General features: G+C 34.1%; 1 protein-coding gene across 1 annotated transcript in view; it reads left to right on the top strand.

Moving 5' to 3' along the window:
* LOC149786779 (adhesion G protein-coupled receptor B1-like) overlaps nucleotides 1-18334 on the top strand; it is a 59742-nt gene extending 41408 nt beyond the window's left edge. The window contains exons 11-13 of the mRNA XM_089977287.1: nucleotides 2906-2957; nucleotides 10098-10327; nucleotides 13788-18334. Coding sequence (XP_089833413.1) covers nucleotides 2906-2957; nucleotides 10098-10327; nucleotides 13788-14060 — 555 coding nt within the window. The 3' untranslated portion in view covers nucleotides 14061-18334. The remainder of the gene's footprint in view (nucleotides 1-2905; nucleotides 2958-10097; nucleotides 10328-13787) is intronic.
* Nucleotides 18335-20769: the final 2435 nt, after the last annotated feature.

Genomic DNA, 20769 nt, shown 5'->3' with positions numbered 1-20769 from the left:
ATGGCTTGACACTAAATAATTGATTTTACAAATCAAAGTATCAAGCCTGGAACTTATGCACAGGCATCTGTGAAAACATAATCATATATAAAATATCAACTATTAATCTGCATTGAAAAATTCAACTGTGAAAATAATTCAAAATCACAGAAAAGCATCTATTTTTGACATTGATTATAAAAAGAAGAAATCCTAGGAACCTGGCTTATGTCACATGTATTGCATACTTGATTTGTGATAATTGTACAAACTATGATGCTGTTGTGGTCTCTTGACTTACTCCTTGTTCTATAAGCAGCCGTGACGAACGTTTATCATGATATTATTACTCTTATTTTACACTAAATTCTAACACACCTAGACTATTTTGATAATATACACAATAATGCCTCACGATATTCAAAGATGATTATACGTGTGGGCCAAGAACATTCCGCAAAGATATGACAGTCTTTGATAGACATGGATATTTGGCAACAATTCCCACCAGTGATCTATATTTTGTCCATCTTTACATTCATTCTGGAAGTTAATCAGTTTTGACTTAAATAACTTCGAAATCATCCTGGTTGAATTCCTTGTCCTATTTAGCACGTTAGCCGCTACTGTAAAGCTCTTTATGGCACAAAAAGCAAAATGCTAGTCCTGGTTATTCAATATCGTATCACGCTTGAAAATTAGAATCGCCATGTTTAGGAAGCATGCTCATTCCCATCAGTTTCCGTTACGCAACGATTCATTGGACAAGTACACATTTTTGACCAATCAGAAAGCTCTTTACTGCGATCATCTTTTAAATATTAAACGGAATAAATACGTATTAGAAAGCTCGTTTCGGAATGGGATCGGATAGAGCATTATCTAAAAAATAGTTTCGGAGACGATATTTTTAAAAATAGGGTCCGTATCGAAGAAAATCAGATTTAGGTCAGGAAAAAAAGCGAAATTCTGATTTGAAACGGAAAACAAGAAAACTTAAATCCAGTTTAAGTTAAACGAAAATACAACAACAACAACAAAATTTGAGAAAGAAACATAACAAGGAAAGATGTGGAAATAAGTTATTGTGCCCAAAATAAACAATATAATTAAAGCTATCAGAAACAGGGAATATAAATGCTGCTGAAAATCAATAAAATTGTACAAGAAACAAAACATTAATGTTCTTATATCTTATTGATACTTTTTTATTGAAATGTCACTGATATTACAATCACAAAATTTCACTATTGTTTCAGAATTGTTGACAAACCCTTAGTGCAATTTCAATCACAAATTCCCACTGATATTGTCAGAAATGTTGGCAGAGTCAGTGAATTTTCAATGACAAACTTTAAATGATATTTTCAGAAATTTTAGTAAAATCTCCTAAAATACCATAATTTTAGTGAAAAAGGACATTTCAGTGAATGTCAAAAAATGTTTACTGTGATTTTGCTGAAATTTCAGTCACATTCTCACTAGGGTATGATTTCTTTAGAGCATATTGTAATAGGAAGCCAAATTATTATTTTTCAGAGTAAGCATTAGATCAAGCCCAAAATACACCTTGCACAAAATTTTCTAAGTCCAAAGATTCATCTATGCATGTGCTACCATATTTTAATTTTGTGATCATGTCTATATTTTCTCTACTTTTTGGGTCATGTCTTTGTCTGTTTTTAGTCATCTGTGGAAATAAATTAAAGAAAACTGGCATGCATGTGTTTCTTCAAATTTGTATGAGTATATATTCATCCTTCCACATCAACTACACTGACTTGTACATGTACTCTAACTCCCACCAATATCTATATTTGAATCAGACAGTTAAGGTGATTAATTTTTCAGATTTTCCATGATGGCATAATACATGAACCTGCTTTCCATATGGATAAAATTGCTTATGGATTCAAGTTGCAGCTTTATTCCATATGGAATTTTCACTTGCTGTGAAGTACTTATGGAATTGATATGGAATAAATTGTCTGACCCCATAAGTTTTTCAGTCCATATCTCTTCCATACGGATTCCTGAAGTATTCCATATGGAATCCGTGAGAAATGTTTGTACGGGAAGGTAGCATTGTGTTCCAAGAATACATTCAAGGCATTTTTCAGTATGAAACCAAAAACGTAAATATATCAAATCACTTTTAAAGGAAGGAGATTTTGATTCAGTCTTTCTATCCAATGATATATACATGTAGTTGTACACGTACATGTATTATGTACAACTTCCTTCATACCCTCCATTACTGTTAAAAAAGGGACATGGAACTTGGGTCAGTGATATTTCTATGGATGTATATTTTACCAACACTTTTTGGAACTTTTATACATTCCTTAGGGTGGGCCTGGGATGGTAGGTGTGATTTTACACATATTTCAAATAGCTCTTGTTTCTCTCACTTACTCAAGAATATTCATAGTGATCAATGCCTCAAGTTTCAAAACATTTCAGACTTTTTATCGGCAAGGATATAAAATATAAAATGTTGAGTTTCCTTCCATAGAGCCATATACTATCCACATGTTGGGCAAGAAAAGATGAATGTATACATGCTACTGACATTTACCTTAAGGCACATCCCTAACTTTGGGTTTCAATTAGAAATTATTCTGCCTGTGTTTGTAGTAAACAGGACCCTTTGAGATGTGCCAGACATTCATAGTTTAAATACGTTTTTCTCAGTATACACAGAGTTGTGGAATTTTATCTTAGGTTTGTTTTGTATAAATATTTCAGGCATGATGTAGAATCCTATTTATACCTTGAGTCATGAATCATCTGATCATATCTCTTTGACAGATATGCACACTACACATTTAGTACTGCTTGTTTTGTTTACTCAGGCCCGTACTGTCGGCCACACATTTATGAACATGATGACACATAGCAACCCAGTGTAATATTTAAATTTCAGAAATTTGATACCCTTGAAGAAAATCAAAAGAATAATGCATCTGATCTTGAAGGTAAGTTGTTTAAGTTTAAAATGGATTTATATATTTAAATCGTATTTAAATCCCTTAAAGAAATATGTTGACTATGTAAAACAAATATGAATATATCTTGTCCCATTTTGCTTTAGCTATGGTCTTTTTTTACTATCGTCTGTGTGGACGGATCGATAGATTGATGAATGCTAGTTGGTAAATATATATATATATATATATATATATATATATATATATATATATATATATATATATATATATATATATATATATATATATATAATAGCTTTTTCAAATGCATTCCCAAAATGTAATACCTTAGAAGAACGACTACCTTGCAAATCAAGCGCCCCCCCCCCCCCAGCTAACCACTATAAACTTAAAAACTCAATATTGTCTAGCAACCTAGGTGGAGGTCAGGTATAGTGATCTCCATTGGCACATGAATTGGTACCAAATCCTATGAAATTGATAGGTAATACTTCTCTCTAAATCAGAGAGGACTCACAAAATCCGCAAGCAGTTTGGTCAATTTCTTCCTCAAAAAAGATGGAAGGAGTTTCATATTTGAAGGGGAGTATACTCTGTCTATTAATTTTCAACTTTCTTTTTCTTACTCTTGCCAACGCCAAAGTTTCCAAACTTTCTATGTTTCACTTTTGACATCTTATCATAATTAGGCAACTTTGGTACATAATTGCACAGGTTGCATTGGCAACCCCTCACATTACTATAAGTACATGTATGGTGCATTATATAGAAAACTCATTTAATATGGCTATGTAATTTCCTACCTAGTCAGAATACATATAGTTTCTATATTATGTTCTCTAAATGTTTAATGCATAGCCATATGCATGACACTTTACTGATTTTACGTGTACTGGATGTCATTGGGCCAACAGGTACCATTGCCTCATAGGAGATATTGTAGCACTGGCTTTTTAAGTATTATAATGATTCTTCAGTTTCATTTTTTTATGTGCAGGTTATGTGTATACTATTGGAAACTTATTTATATTCCTATATAGCTTATACAGATATCTACAGGTACATTTTCTATACATGTTGTACCCAGTAGCGTAAGATCTTTTTTGTTACAAATGACACTTCAGTGATCTTATCTGTATAGGTAATCGACTATTGCCATTCTACTGGCAAGATGTTATAATAATTTTATTATTATTTGCCTTCCATTGCCCATATGTAATTACTATAAGCGATGCTCCAGTGCTTCTTAATGCACAGTCAGCCAATTCGCATTCCTAACAGGATATTTATGACTCATTTACATAGCATGCATTTTCTACATATTATTACTGATGATATAATGTTCAATCTGTACAGAGCCCTTTATAGGCCTAGGGTAAGCATACATGGATCGTACAATTTAAAAATGTAGGACACTGACTGTGGTAAGTAGATATAGGGTATGTTCTATCTTGTCTTGCAGATTTAGACCATAAGTTAACCATTTTGTCATTGCCAGTCAAATTTGTAGTTTTATCTGGTTGACATTCCAGGAATACATGATGGACTTGCATATTATGTACAGCAGTAAATCAGCTTGAGGATGAAAACATCTGCTTGCACACAAGGGTTTGCACCGTGTCAGTTGAGGGCAGTGAGATTGAGAGCAGCTAGGGAGGCCATGTTCTTTTCCTTTAATTACAGTGGGCTACAACCACAATCGACCATACAGCCACCAGACTACATAATTGTCCGTTTTGTTGACTCTCAAGTGTTGTAAAACTTAAGAACCCACTTGATGAACCAGTCTTACAAGGATCTGTGTAACCCACAGGCACTTCCTGTGCAAAGCCTACAGTTTATATTGACACCCTCATGGATCAATATTAACCGCATATTAACTCCAAACACATCCGTGGTACACCGTCCCTCTTGGTGCCTCACTTTTCAAGAGATGTCCTCACTTGCCCTAAAGCCTTTGCACCTCCCAAGAAACTGTATTTAGCAATACATTAGAAGTAATAGGATCCACACTTGTACGTACTACAAGTGTAGTGATCGACCAACTTCAACATTCTTCTCTACTTCTCATATAGCACAGAAGACATCGACTTCACTACCTTAACCTATAAACGATGAAATGGGCATTAAAATTCCCTCATCATTATTAGATCTTACTTGGTTGAGTGAATCTCTGCCTTGCAGATTTGGACTCAAGTTTCTAAAACCAATCACATTGGAAGTCTGTCCTTGTTTAACTGCATCACCTGTCTAAAGAATATTCTACTTTCAATTGCTTTCCCAGTTGGAACACTTACTGACACTTTAGGATTGATTGTGTTTTCAATCATAAGCTCCATGTTTCTATAGATATCTTTTATCACCAATGCCTTCTCTCTTTTCCATTTGAATACCCATGAGTTGATTTGCAAAGTCTTGACCATAGGATCAGCCTTACATTTATGACAATTCTTAATATTTAGACCAAATGTTATATCATTCCACTCCGAATTTCACTTTAGTAAGCGTGATGATATGCATTGAATGGTCACTTTATAACCTAGAGGCACAACATACTAAATCCTTAATTGCTACTAGGAATTTACAACAGGTGGAAAAAGATACAATGCTATGTACCTATCCTTAAGGACTAATCATTACCTAAGGTACACTCACAACCAAATTCATTCTCATATTTATGATCAGGTTGAATAAGTGGAAGAGTCAGAGGGAGGTCGATCGTTCTCACCAGCATTCTAGGAGACCATTCATTTCTCAGCGTTTTGTATACTGGTCCCTTATCCCAGCATTATCATAGATCCAGGTAAGGTGAAGATTTCAATCTTTCATGGATGAATGGGAACGATTTACCATGACGACATGAAGCTCCGACATTTGTTTCCTGTGGATTCGGGAACATGTTTAGCGCACCAACTAATCATCTGGCCAGAGTTCCTTCAGCTACAATGCAGCGCTTATTAGTTGGTCCTCAACCTAAGCACATTCCATCACATCTTTTCTGCCATTGATTTCAAGTGTTACCCTCCTGAAATTCTTAATATCCTGGTCAATAAGAGCATCTCCAACCTCATCACCCTTTAAGGGTCGGTTGACTAGGTCTGTAATAATTGCTCATGCAAGACAAGCGTGTTTCCTGAGAATGATACACGAATAGATGCAATGGTAAGTTACATACTTATTTGAAGCAATGCATCTGCTAAAAAAAATTCGTCACTGGCCATGTTTTACTCGTTGCAACAGGGGGAGAGTTAATCCTAAGTCTCTTTATTGGACTCCTCTAATACCGGATATTTGACCATTGGACAAACTCTCACAATTGGCAACCATACGATGTTGCATCTCAAAGGCACTTTTTACTTGCGTTGGCAACACATCTGCTTACACATCTTCTGGCAATCACAATCTCTAAGGAGAAAGACTTCTACTATTTCATCATTATCTCACCAGACCAGGATAGAAAGTCCTGAATAATCAGTGCATTTTATATTAATTGGAATGATCAAACATGTACACTTCTCCAACACCTCAGGTCCAGGAGTGGATACAAGAATCGGCAAATCGGAGTGTCTCCTCATCCTGATTGCTTCATTCAAATGTGAAATATTGGACCAACCTCAACAATCACAACAGAATCATTAGAAATCGAGATATTCGCTCATCTGAATTTAGAAACCATCAGGTGTTTCATTCAACCATAGAGTTACCGAACCTGCTCGTTGAGATATATTGTAATAAAAAAAGACAGTTTTCACCACAAGTGGATGGGAATCCTCAAGCGAGATGGCTATTCCCTTTAGAGACATTAGAGCTTAATTATTTCACCGACTTTATAATTCCTGCCTCATCCCTACTTTTGTAGTTGGAAGGAAAAATCAGCAATACAATTTTATTGATGGACCCATCACCTTGTAGTGCAGACAGGATGGATCAATATCGCTCATGACGACCTCTGCATTCATTACATGAGGAATCAGATATTGGCAATAATTCCTGTTCTGGACACTTTATATTATGGTCGTCAATGGGATTTCAGGACTAATGAGCCGTTTCATCGATCACACCTAATTTTACTTGCAAGAAGGAAAGGATGATATATCAACATAAACATTTTCATTCTGAATAAAGTGGGCTATCTTTTCTGCGTACTGGACTAAACTCACAACAATGAATTTGTTTCATACTTGACTAATGATACCCATTTTAGCTGCATCAATCATTGAACAGAAGAATTCATGGAATGGCCAGTTATCTATCAGTCATCCGCCATCCATCCTTTAGCACAAGTTTGTTCTCGTTACTCCTCCTAAACTACTTCTAGAATTGTACCAGAATCTTGCACTTACATTCAGCTACGGTCTAGTTGGTCCTAAGTGAAACTGTTGTCACTTGGGGATCCCCTATGGTCACTAAAATGGCCATTATGAACATAGTATCATTACCTTCATGTTTCCTGACCAAAAAGTCATATTGACATGTGGATTCACTACAACATTTCTTATTATGTAATTTTGATCCTAAATGAAAATTATGCAGTTTGTATATGTAGGATGGCTGCCAGAGAAGCCATCTTTAAAATCTAAGTATCACTAATTATGTTAAAGGGACTGGTATATCAACATCGAGGTTTCACTGAAATACTTATTCTGATGTCTAGTTTTCCTAATTGACAGACAATGAAGCTACATATGGCAGCGTATTTCAGGCAGGACATATTTTAGAGTAAGAAACTCTGGCTTTGTTAATAAAGGTTTTTAAACATAAAAAAAAATATATTTAAGGCATAAAGGTCATTACAGGCTCTGGCATTTATTCTTTATTATGAGCGGGGTGCGTGGGTGCAGCAATTGACTGTTTCTAGTAGCAGGTAAATTTAAATTTGTCACTGCTCACAAACAAACAAACACACACACAGAGCCACCTTTGTCACATTTAATGATACAAAATAGACAGAAATGGTCTTATCTTGATTTGCAGGAAAACAATTTTGGTCAGTAGAGTATCTTTCACTTTATGGGACTCTTGAATTCTTTAATAGAAATGAATGATGACAGAATAAGACTGTTTTGCAAACATCCAATAATACTGAGCATTTAATTTTCACACCATTAAAGTATTATCTTTTCCAATTGTGTTCATGATACTGGGGACTTGCACTGAAATATATGAACATAGCAATATAAATATACTGACACAAGACTGCTTAGCTTTGTTCTAATGATTAGCACTTTGTAAAAGTTTCGAACCAAAAGAATACAAGAAAAGCAGTTTACTCAGAGCATAATGCTGACTATATATTGTTATGACAGCTGTTGACAACCTAATGATCCTTGACATGACAATACACGCTAATTAATATTATGGTATTCATTGTCTCCAGCCATTTACAATAAGAGAATATTGTCAGCAACACAGTAATGTCCAGGTCAGTCTAACTTCTTGCTGAGGCTGATGTTTTTCCTTTTGGAAAATCTACGGATTGGTGTTCAAAACATTTTCAGTTGTACATATTAAAAATAATACACGGTTGTGTCTTTTTTCCTGTGTAGTGTAGTGCAACTATTCCATGCCTTATGTGTTTATTAGTACAAACAGTATATAGTTGTACTTACTCATAATACCATTTGTTCAGTAATGAAATGTGCGCTGACATTTATAATTTCTATATTGAGGAATAAACTAGTGCAAACTTGCAAACATGTTCAAAGGAATATTGTATCCTACCCCACTTCCCAAACCCAGTTTTGAGTCTCTCTCGCTTATGTCGCACATGATGCATGTAGACCACACCTACTGAGGGATATCAATGAAGGTTCAGAGTTCAGAGAGTCCATGATGAAGCTGGTACAAATCTGACCTCCACCACATGAAAAGTTTGTTATAGCTACAGCTACTCATTCTCAAGTGCTTGTTAAAGATTTAAGGTGGAATTATTTCTGTATTACTTCATATAACATGCAAATTATACTGAATGAAAATGATGAAGCCCTGACCTGTGACACTAATTAAATTCATGGTAATATAGTTTGTTTTTAACTTCATTTCACGAACCATGTTAAACGCCAACATTCTTATGTTGATTGTAATGTTAAACATAGTGACTCTAATGTGAATGGACTGTTATCAAACCTGTTTTTATAGATTTATTGAAAGAATACAACATGAGTACCAGTTTAGGTGCAAATTAGTACTAAGCTTATGACTGGCTACAATCAAATCTTGTGATGCCAAAAGATGCAAGTTTATTCAAAACATGAGAAAAGAACTTCTTGATTTTGCATTCATACACGTTATGAGTTATTTTACAACCTTGGTTAAAATGTACTGGTAGTTGTTGTTTGCTAGAGATTCCTTATTATTATTTAAATTAAAATCTATTAAATGACCTGTTCCCAAAATTACATATTTAAAATTGAGCCAAATTAATTAGGCATAGCCCTAAAGAAGAAAACACTTACTATTGCATTTGAGGTAAAAAAGGAAAGATCAAGGTCACTACAACTGAAAGGAAAACAACAAATGCTTTCTACACAATAATATTTTTTCTACACCTCAGTCCTGGACTAAAGTGTGTGGATGGTTTGTGTTTGGGGATAATGAAGAATGCCTACTGATTCCGGGTATATAGGTCATCATACATATTAATTGTGTCTGAAAGAAGAACAATGTAATTTGCATTAACAACATTTGTTCTAGACTATGTACCTTGAGCAAAGTTTATAGAGGGCTTGTACTTATGATTTGGATGAGAGATATTGAACTTAAGGTCTAATGATCAATGTTCAGTTGATTGTGGTTACAGAGAAAATGGATCTATTGTATAGTGACATTTGTTCTAGAGTAAGTTCCTTTAGCAAACGTTTTGGATATCTTACTCTGATTAGGATAATAAATGAAGCAAAACGTAGTAGCTGTTTGCAGTCTCCAGGCTACCCATCAAAGTGTTTACAAACTGTTTCCATCTCAGATAAAAAGCATTTGCAAACTGTTTTCATCTCGCATGCAATGTGTTTCTGACAATATACCTTCTGAGTATTTTCTGTACCTAGATTTAAAATGGATATGCTTGCTGACACATTATGTATACCATTACATATTCGTCTGCTTAACGTTGATCGACAAAACAAACGAAATCAATTTTTAAAACAAACTAACAATATCTCGTTGTAGTTGCAAGCAAGGATTCTTTCCTGGGGTCTGATAGAGAGATGCAAAAGCAGGTAGAATCATATGCCAAAGATGGTCTACCAAACAATGAATATGCAGCAGAGTCCAGTAAAAATCTTCAAGACAAGAGGAGTGGTCATAATATTAGCATACAAGATGTGAAAATATCAAATAATCTTCGTGATTCAGCAAATTCTAGTATCAGTGCTGGAGACTCTAAAATTCATAGAGAGGTATGTGAATTTAATGTACATATAATACATAGGTTTTTCACTATAAAATACATGTGTTACACTGGTTTCTCTAAAAGCCATTTTAACGTATGGTACAGACCTGCAGCCATATTGCATATGCAATCAATTGCTAATTTAAACGTTTAAAAACCGACAAATTATGACTGAATTAGGCAGAGAACATTCTGGTATGAAGGGGTACCAAATTAATGCAAATAATGATGACCCACTATCATATACGGCCCCTACTAATAATAAGAAACTATGAACAACAACTTCACAAAACCTCTTGAACAGAATGTCATCAAATTTGTTAGAAAACATTTTGTCACGAAAACCACTGCAAATAATTCCATCATTCTTCGATTATATCCACTTTTACTAGACATAAAACAGTCAGTTAACAGAAAAAATAAACAAATACTTTAAATAGCATGCTATTGAAATCTTTTAAATAGAATGTGACCAAACATGACAGAAATGATACTGGTATGAAGGCCTTTCAAATTGGTTCAAAGGGTGTTCGAATGGTCTAAGGTATTTGGTTTTACCGCTCACTCACATCTGTCCATATTAGTTTGAGTCTGAGGCTCAGCCAGTATGGGGATGTAAAAAGATTGCCAGTTGTTTCATGTTTGTAAGTGGTTTTTCCCAGGCTTTTCCCAGGTTCTTCCTCCGATAAATATACTGACCCCTACGTATAGCCTGTCATTTGCTAAAACATGGCTGTCACCACAAAAATCAAGAAAAGCAGCAAACAAATAATGTCAAAATGCGTGCAAATATGGCCGCTTTAAAGATAAAGCTTTAAACAGATAAGAAAACTGCTATCCTGACATGAAAACGTTTGACTTGTTGAAATGATTCCCATCCACCATCATCTATGGCAACTCTAACTAAAAATTTGAACAAGTTCTTTTTAATCCTAGCTTATTACAATTGATTAAATAAGTTTGTAAAATAAAAGAGAAAAAGACGATTAAATTGCTACTTCTGTAACAATGATAAACACTGTTTAACCAAACTGTAAAGAAAGCATCATGGCATATACAGCTTTAACAATTTTAACCATAATGCCAATCCACCTTCAGATGTGGATGACTTTACTAGACCTAGAAGAAACAAACTTCAAATGACTTCTTTGATAAATCTAATCTGTGAAAATTTATCCAATTTCACAGCAAATATTCAAATAATAAGGGCCTCATAAATTTATACCCATGATGCTAATTTGCTGTCTGACATATGGCAGCTATTACCACAAATTGAAAATAATATATGTGATGCAATCACAGATAACTACTGGATAGAATTTAAACATTTTTGACATATGCATCCTAGCAAAGGAGCCTTGGAATATAAGACAAATAGTAACGATCTAGGATCAGTCATATTAATAATGATAACAAAACATTGAGCAACTTTTAAACAAATTATTATATACCATATGAAATTAATAACATTGTAAGAAATTTAAACAAAATTGCATCTTACTGTCCAGATTTCTTGGCTAGTTGCTCTTGCATTTTACTATTAGGCAAATGACTGCCAGGTGAGCAGTCTCAGGCCCACTTGTGCCTTTTGTTTGTGTCTGGATCATGTTTTACACAAATCAAATCAATACACTTTGTTCATGTCTGTTTGATATAATTATATTTATATACAGAGATAGACAATAAATACAGCTGTGCTAAGAAAACTGAAGGCACTGTGAATCAAAACAATTCATTAGAATCTTGAGTTTTTTCATGTTTTTAAGATGTGTGCAAGTTCAGGATTTAAGCTGGAACTAAATATATCATTTAACAGAGTTTCCATATGTCAACAAAAGCCAATGAGTTTTTGTTTTTCCGGAAATACATGGAAATGGATGTGATGTCAAGGAAAATTCAAGTTTTCATTAAATATCATTGTAGTAATACTGGTGTTTGTGTTATCAATTCTGTAGAAGACGTTTCTCAGTAGAGTCTATCTTTATGACAGATGTTTAATTTTGACATCGGTATTTTGATTGGTATTTTGATTTTTGTTAGTAACACATGCAAATATTAAAACCCCTTGTTAAGATTTAGTATTAATTTCATCAGCACTTTGTTGTTGTTGTTGTTGTGGGGTTTAACGCCATTTTTCAGCACATGATAGGCTATGCATGGCGGCCAGTATTAATGGTGGAGGAAGAACCCTGAAAAACCCCGGGAATAACCACCGACCCACGAGAAGCTACTGGCATGCTTTCTCACATACCCACATTGGCCGAATCCTAGACATGAACCCCTGCACTTTTGTAATATTAATGAATATATTGCATTATGATTACTGAATCTATTGCACTTTAATGACTATATATATATATATATATATATATATATATATATATATATATATATATATATATATATATATATATATATATATATATATTGGGAGCTCCAGGCCTAAATGAAAACTGGTTATTTTAACATTAAACAGACTAGGGAGAGAGGAGAAAGATATACCATAATATACCATTGCAATTAATTGTATACATGTATGTGTGATGGATTCACACTTTTGTATTGTCAACCATTTGAATGCAGGTATTATTTGAATGGGGCGCACATACCCACCTGTGAAGGCAGTAATTATATATACATGATGTTGTTTAGTCCATTCAAGTTACTATATGTTCCAAGATGACAGTGACTTAAGTGTGACTCAGAGGTTTGATGGTTGGTGCAAATTTGGAATTTAATTTGTGTATACTGAAATATCTTTTGTTTTTGCCTTGTCTCATGTTTGAGGTTTTGAAAAAAAGACATTTTCTTGGGTACCTATTTCCATTGTTTTCCTTTCAAAGTTTGCATATTTGTAAGCACCTAATTGTGTTGATTAAAGACCAAATTTTTCATGAATGAATCAAATCTGTTCTTGCTGAGCCGACTTTGACAAGAGCTCATTAAAACAATTACTTTGGCATTCATTGCATGTTTGTTTATCCGTACATTAATCCACATTCTAGTTTAAATTCATTGTTTAATTACAGTTTTTACTTCTTACGTCCCTTTTATTTCAATATCGTTTTATCACAATCTTCTGATTTGGATAACAGTTGGGGGAATCCTAAAATCCTCAACAAACAAAACATAATCAAATTCGGTAATGTAAACACCTCAAATGAGAGGACACCTCTGTTGTATTGCCCCATACATATTACATAATTCACTTCTTAGTCTAATGGTGGGACATGTACACTCCAATCTGTTTATAATTGACATTCTAGGGCTACCTGTCCTTTTCATAAAGGGTAAATACTGTAATTTAATGAAATGGAGATAAGGAATTATGAAATGTGTATTAAGGAGATGTGTCCTTTATAAGGAGGTCTACTAGGGCTGGTTTGTCCTGTATATTAACACTACTATGTTTACATTAATCAATATTATCTAATCATCAGTACATTATCCTATAATTCAATTTTCAGCCTAAAGCAAACAGAAACATAACCAAAGCCAAAAAACATCGCAAGCCACAGAAAGGCTCAAGAGAACGTTCACAAGAGTATCAGCATTCTTCATTTGATATGGCATACATGGGTCCGCAGATCTACCGTCGTAGCTCAGAAAACATAGCTGGTTATGTATCATATAATCCATATGGCGGACTTTATGCATATGGGACTCAGTGGATGTCCACTGTGAACCCCGGGCAATACCATCAGCCTCATAGACAAAAGTCAGGAAAGAAAGTGTTGTAGATGAATATACATAATGTTACATGATAAATTTGTGCATTTTTTGGAACATGTATTTTGATGATTAACTGTTCTTTATATTTGCTGTTTATTATTGAAATGCATTTATGGCAAGAAAAAAATATTACTAGATTTGCATATTAGCTAGAAACGAAAAACAATCAACACTTCTACATTTATTTTACGTTCAAGACAAATAGCTATGTTTCAGAAAAAGGTGTACTCTTTCGATTGCATTAAATTCCTAGGCTTGCAATACAATTTTCCAAGTAATGGCCAGAATTTGCCTTGAAATGTACATATATGTTTAACTATCCAGCACATTATAAAAGCAATGTTCAAAGACATTTCCAATACAGGTCTAGCTTCTATTCTTAATTACCCATTATTTTTTACTTGTTTCATATTCATTCTAACTGGGTTTTTGTCTCTGTTACATTATGAAGAAGTTTGATTCCTTAAATTAATTATACAACCTCGAACATATCTTACAATAGCAGACATCAACATTTATCTGCATACAACATCACATGTCTCGTTATTTTCAATCACCAAATATATAGTTTCTATTGAACTGAATCATCATCTGAAATGTTTGCCATTTAATCTGTTGATTTAGGCAATTTGATTCATTGCACCATTACATTTGTCCTTTATATTGTGAAATCTTCTTTTAAAGTAAGTTTCACACAGCCTGTATAAGCACATTTTTTAACATATCCCAGTTGTGAATGATATAGTTCTATATTTGATTTTTCATAACGTACCAGCAGGTCAAGGTCTGGACTCATTTGGAACATCGTTGACTTTTTCCATCAACTGCTGGAAAACATTCAGATGCAAGTAACAGTCATTTTGAACTACTATCAGGCCCATGTTTGTTATTATGTCATTGTTGTTGCTTTGGGTTTAATGGCAAGTTTCATTGCAAGACAGGGTATACATCGTGTCCAGTATAACAGGCAGAAGAAGAACCCAGGATAACCTTGGTGTAAACCACCATTCCATGGGAAGCTAATGACAGTTAATATTTAATAGTAGCATCATACCATCGCATTGAATCTATGATGTGTCATCACAGGCACGCAATGCAAGCAATTGAAACTGAATGATTTCGTAGCTTTATTCATTACACAGTGACATGAGTACCGTTACAATTAAATATGTTTGCATTTTTTATTGTTGAAACGTAGTTAAGTGTTATTTTGAAGACCTGTCATAATATAAGGCTCTTTGTACATCTAGCAGGATGTTTGTTGGCCAAAAATGTTTGGAAGTATCAATTTCATAACCACTAGGTCTCTTTTCAGAGAGTTGAAATTATTCAACTAGCATCAGACATTGACATTCCAAATGGTCCTACACTGATAATTCTGCATAATTGTAAGTGAATTTTCTATACCCTGATACACGATGAGATCATGACAAATATTGGTTTGCAATATTAACAGCCTGATCTGTTTTGTGCAGATATGAAAATATTGTGGTGATATCTATCCTCTGTTTGTTTTTCTGACCTCCTTTCTTGACATCTGTCGCATAAAACAGCTCCAATGGAGTCGGACAGACATTACATATCAGTAATATATCATATTGTGAGAAAAATGACTTTAAAATTTTGACCGACTTACAGTTTTGATTCTTGTTTTCCATTTACCAAATAATAATACAATTTTAAACAATTTATTTTTACAGTCTTTGTAAGCTACATATTTTAGCTAATCTAAGGCAGTAATAATATTGTATTGTTTCACTATTATTTTTATAACATAAAATTGCATGTATATTCTATACATTATTAATGCTTCGCAAAAGTGAACCTAAATAGTTTTTGTTTTTGCATTTCTTGTTAATAAATATATGTGATTGCTGAGAAAATATAATCTGACATAATTTGTACTAACTCTCAATGCATATTTTGTTGAATCTCAAATCCAAGTATTCTGAATGTACTACTGGTGTGACATGACACCACTCTTGATGTAATATACTTGTATATTTAGAAATAGGGTGCAATGGGATGTCAGTAATAGATGTACCCATATGGAGACATGGTGTAGCAGAATGTCTGAAATACACTTTCCCACTTGGAGATAGTGTGCAGCAGGGTATCTTCCCTTTGAAGTCCTGATAATAGGTTAAGACAACAACGATATAACAACGTCAATTATGGCTACATTTTTAAAACCATTTTGTGGTTTATGTACATGCAGCCATAAAGCAAAGACATATAAAAAATATCACAGACTTTTGGGTATCACTGCTGGGTGACAGCTGAAATGGGTACAATGGTTGAGATCATTAGTGATTTTTAAAAGGCATGTATACTCAATGATGTGTCACAAATGAAAGGGTATCAAACATGACATTTCTTAAGCTACGATGCAAACAATGTGATTTCCATACAACATCCGGGATATTACTTTACCATATTTAGTTTACTTTGCGATATTATAATGATCTAGTTGAATTATGTAGAGAAGAAAATGTTAAACAAAATCGTGTACAATTACGTCAACAAAATATTTTTGTAAAATGCTTACCAGGTGTATCTGTGGTACAGTTGTCGAAATCAGGTTGCTACACCTTAGGCCATTTTATTGAATAAGTTATCCAAATATCTCCTAGAAATTGTTATGGACATTTTATGATTTACATTACATTAAATCTCTGTAAATATTGCGCATTTGCGTCTTTCTGTAACTGTAAGATATTGCAAGAATGACTATCTTATTGTATGATCTTAATGGAATTTGTACAATATAACAACTATTATAATATTACAGTCTTTAAACTGTCATAACACTAATTGGTGGACCTTGTCCTGTACACCTCTGCACATCACATACACACCATTGCGGTCCCTCATCTTCTAGACCTACAATAATAATTATATAGAACACATTTGTGGTTTTATAACCTGTTTTTCGAAAATGCTTTGTAGACGTTTGAAATTGATAGAAGAAATAATAAAAAAATCAATATAAAATTAAATAGTTTGCAATATTGAACATACACATTGCTACAATATTGTTACTAAGAGATCATTTTCACCTCATAATATGATGGAAGGTAGGTTGCTAAATGGGTGACATCATCCCCACAGGACCTTCTGTTAACTCAGCAATCAAAAGGAATACAAGTCAATAGGACTGGCCTTTAATTGTTATATAGCATGCAATGAATATGACTTGTGCCTGGATTATCATTTTGCATAACTAATTAAAGACCAAGGAGAACATCAAACAATAAGTTTACCTCATCCTCATCCTTGGTGCATTGACCATTTGCATTGATATTTTGAGATTTAAAGCTTTATTGCCATCTTAATGGGACTTATGGTTTTACCTCCTTTGGTATTTGTCTTAATGCATGGACCCCAACAAGTAAAATAATTGCACTTTTAAATATGTAAAAGTGATATTCCAACCTTTGTTCATGTCTGGTAACTCAAAACATATTTTGTTACCCAAATTGCTCAAAATATACTTTGAATTAAATTATTGGAACACTTGTAAAAGACAAATTAAATACCATTGATCAGAAGGTATCAAATTTAGAGCTGTATCTAGATTACAATAATTAAGGTATTGTAGATATATTTTGTGTCGATGGAGCATATACATGGTTTAAAGTTAATTCTCTTCCAGGATGTTACATGTATGTTTTGTACTAGAACATATTTTTGTCAATGATGTGAAAACTATATTCAAATTAATGCAGTATCTGTTCATGGGTGCTCCATTTTACTATATATATAAATATATTCATTTGTTGTTTCCATGCTAGAGTACATGTTGTTTATAAGCAAAGGATCCCTTGTCAAGTAAAAGGTCCCGTTATATATAGTTTTTTTAATTACAAATTTGAATCATATGTAATTTTATTTTGGCGTGAATATCATCACAATTTACATATAAAATATTTGGCAGTGATGTTCATGTTTTGATGCAACTTTGATCTATATGTGACCTATATACGTTATTCTTTTAGTGCCATTTAATGGTTATAACCATCTTATATCTGAATTCATGTTATAACAATGAGTGTTATAGCAGGGATTTCCTGTAATACCCTGCATACATGTTTTAAGTATTGATTATATATTTGGTCCACTAAATACCTTTAGTTTCAGTTATTTTGTTATAGCAAAATTTACTTCATTTAACCATGTTATATGTTTTGAGCCTGTGCTACAATGAACAATGATACGCTTTTAAATATTTGCCATTTTAGTGTAATTTTGTTGTAATGACCACAATAAAAATTCCAAAGCACATGTCGTTGTTATCAGCATTAACACATAGATAAATTATATGAGTCGATCCGATATCTCAGAAAGTGTGTTATTTCTTTACAACAATGTTGTACGTTTTTTATCAGTTGGTCCTTTATGTTGTTGCTAGGGGGCATAGATGTTAGTTTTACGGTATTACTGTATTGGTGTTGGCATAAACATTAAACGTTTGCTCAGTTTCTTTTTCAAATATGTTACCTAATCCTAATACCGTAGGGGAACCACTGCTACGTCTATAATAGTCCAGCTCTCGCATATACTACTACTAGCTAAAGGGAAGTAAAAGTTGTCTGCCGACCTATGTGGTGGTAAGGCAAAGGGATCTCCATTTAGGTATAAAACTTGGCGGCAAAACTTAAAAATGCATCAGTAACTACTTCAGCTCATGCCAAGAAGCATGCTCTCGTTACGAGAATCCTAGTCAAAGCCTGAATCTACATAGATAGAACACCAGTACAAGTTGAAGGAGTTTTCCACTTGTAAGGAAAATATACTCCATCTATAGCTTCAACTTTTTCTTTTTCAATCTTCTGCCTTACAAGGTGATAACACCTTGTTGATGTCACACATTCAGGTACATTTTCACATTCAGTTCAGGCTTTTATACATGCAAGTCTATAAAACTCTTATATATGTGTAATTTCATTACAAACGGTTACATAGTTTCTATTCCTACGCATTCGTAGCGTCCGGGCACCACGCTCAATATTTGTAATTGTACTGGGAGTCTATGGAGCTTGTTTCCCAAAAAGTATTGCCTCATAATATATATTGTCGTACCTACGTCTATAACGCTGCCTCATGTCACTTTTCTGGTCCTGTTTTTGTGTGTAATGTAGACACTCGTGTACATTAACGTATTGATTCCGTTCTGATCAGACAAGTACAGCTCAGCGCTCTGTACAGTGCTTATTTAGTCGCGTCCTGCTGATGTATGTTTCCATAGGCGACACTTTAGACATGTTTATGTGCATAAACAATCAATCATGCTTTAGGTGCACTTATTTATATGCGACTTGACAAGTCAGGTTCGGGCTGCATTATGTATGTGTGTGCATGTCTTTATCCTCTTAAGAATTTCCCTATAAATGAATAATTCGGTATTCTCTGGCTCATACAGGTTAGTTCCATTTAATATGATATCATTAGTTCTGCAATGCCACGCTTCAATGATTATATCTGTACCGGTCGTCCGTGACCTTACCTTCAGGTGGCATTGTACAGAGATCTTCTGCTATTACTTATTCCAGTGTAACCGTGATTTGGTGATAGCTCTGCGACCACACGGTATTCAAAAACATCATCTGGAATCCCACAAGGCATATACCTTCTCTCCAGTGCAGGTATTATTGTCATTATACTTTACCTGTATGCTTCATTGTTTTATTACACTGTATGTTGTCAATTTCTTATTCGTCCTTTGCACACTTTAGCTCTGTACGAACCTTGTTTTCTGACGACAGGTGCGCGTTTACAGTTTGATACGTTTTGTTCTATTTTATCTCATATAATATCACGATGGTCAAACCGCAAACAACATGCAGCTCAAAACAAAGACACCACCAGTCGACATGGTGACTGTTACCTCAATGTGAATATGTATGGTGATTGTGATTTGTATGCGTTTACAAGTCGAGCTCGTTGTTTTGGCGCTGATCCAGGTGAGCTTGTGATTTTTGAAGATCAAACTGGTAAACTTAAAACGTCGAACACGGAAATCAAGATATTATAGTCAAGTTGAAAGACTCTGACGCAAAGAAAACAACCTGGTTGTAGTCTTTGAAAACGGGGGAATCAAAGGCATAGGTTTGTCGGTTGCCTTTCTCAGAAAGATATTGATGAAGCTGAAGCTGCAGTTAAACAACACATGAATGGAAAGATCGCAGAGTTTCCACGCCCACCACGCTTATAATTTCCAGTTACCAAATTCTTGGATCATCTAAATCAGGAGAGAAACAACTGAGTAAAAAAATCTTAGCACATGGTCGACTTCATTTGTACAGCAAATGGCTTTGAGAGACCTAATTTTCACGTTGTAATTGTGTGCCAGTATGAACCATATTTCTTTTTTAAAATTGGAACTAAGGGTGCGTGGAGTCGAATGGAAATGTTGATACATGATAAGTACCATCTTTTGGGTTTAGTTTCGCACCAATAGTAAAAGCAATTGACAAACTGACCACTATTTCTATCGAATCTTATACAGTTGCATTATAAGCAACATTACAGGCCAGAGATGAAATTCAGATCAAAAGAAACGTGGTTTGTCCATATGTTTGTCCTAACCGTCTTGGGGTGTTGGGCCAAATGGCAGCGGATACTGACATCGATAACAATTTCGTTCCTCTTCTCGATAAATATCTGCTTCGAAGTGGTGTTACCAGACCACCAGTTGAACTGGTATATAATTTTGTT

The sequence above is a fragment of the Sinohyriopsis cumingii genome, chromosome 12, assembly GCF_028554795.1.
Source record: "Sinohyriopsis cumingii isolate HCF-2022 chromosome 12, ASM2855479v2, whole genome shotgun sequence".
Taxonomy (NCBI): domain Eukaryota; kingdom Metazoa; phylum Mollusca; class Bivalvia; order Unionida; family Unionidae; genus Sinohyriopsis; species Sinohyriopsis cumingii.
The sequence above is the reverse complement of the archived record's forward strand: the minus strand, read 5'-3'. Positions and strand labels throughout refer to the sequence as shown.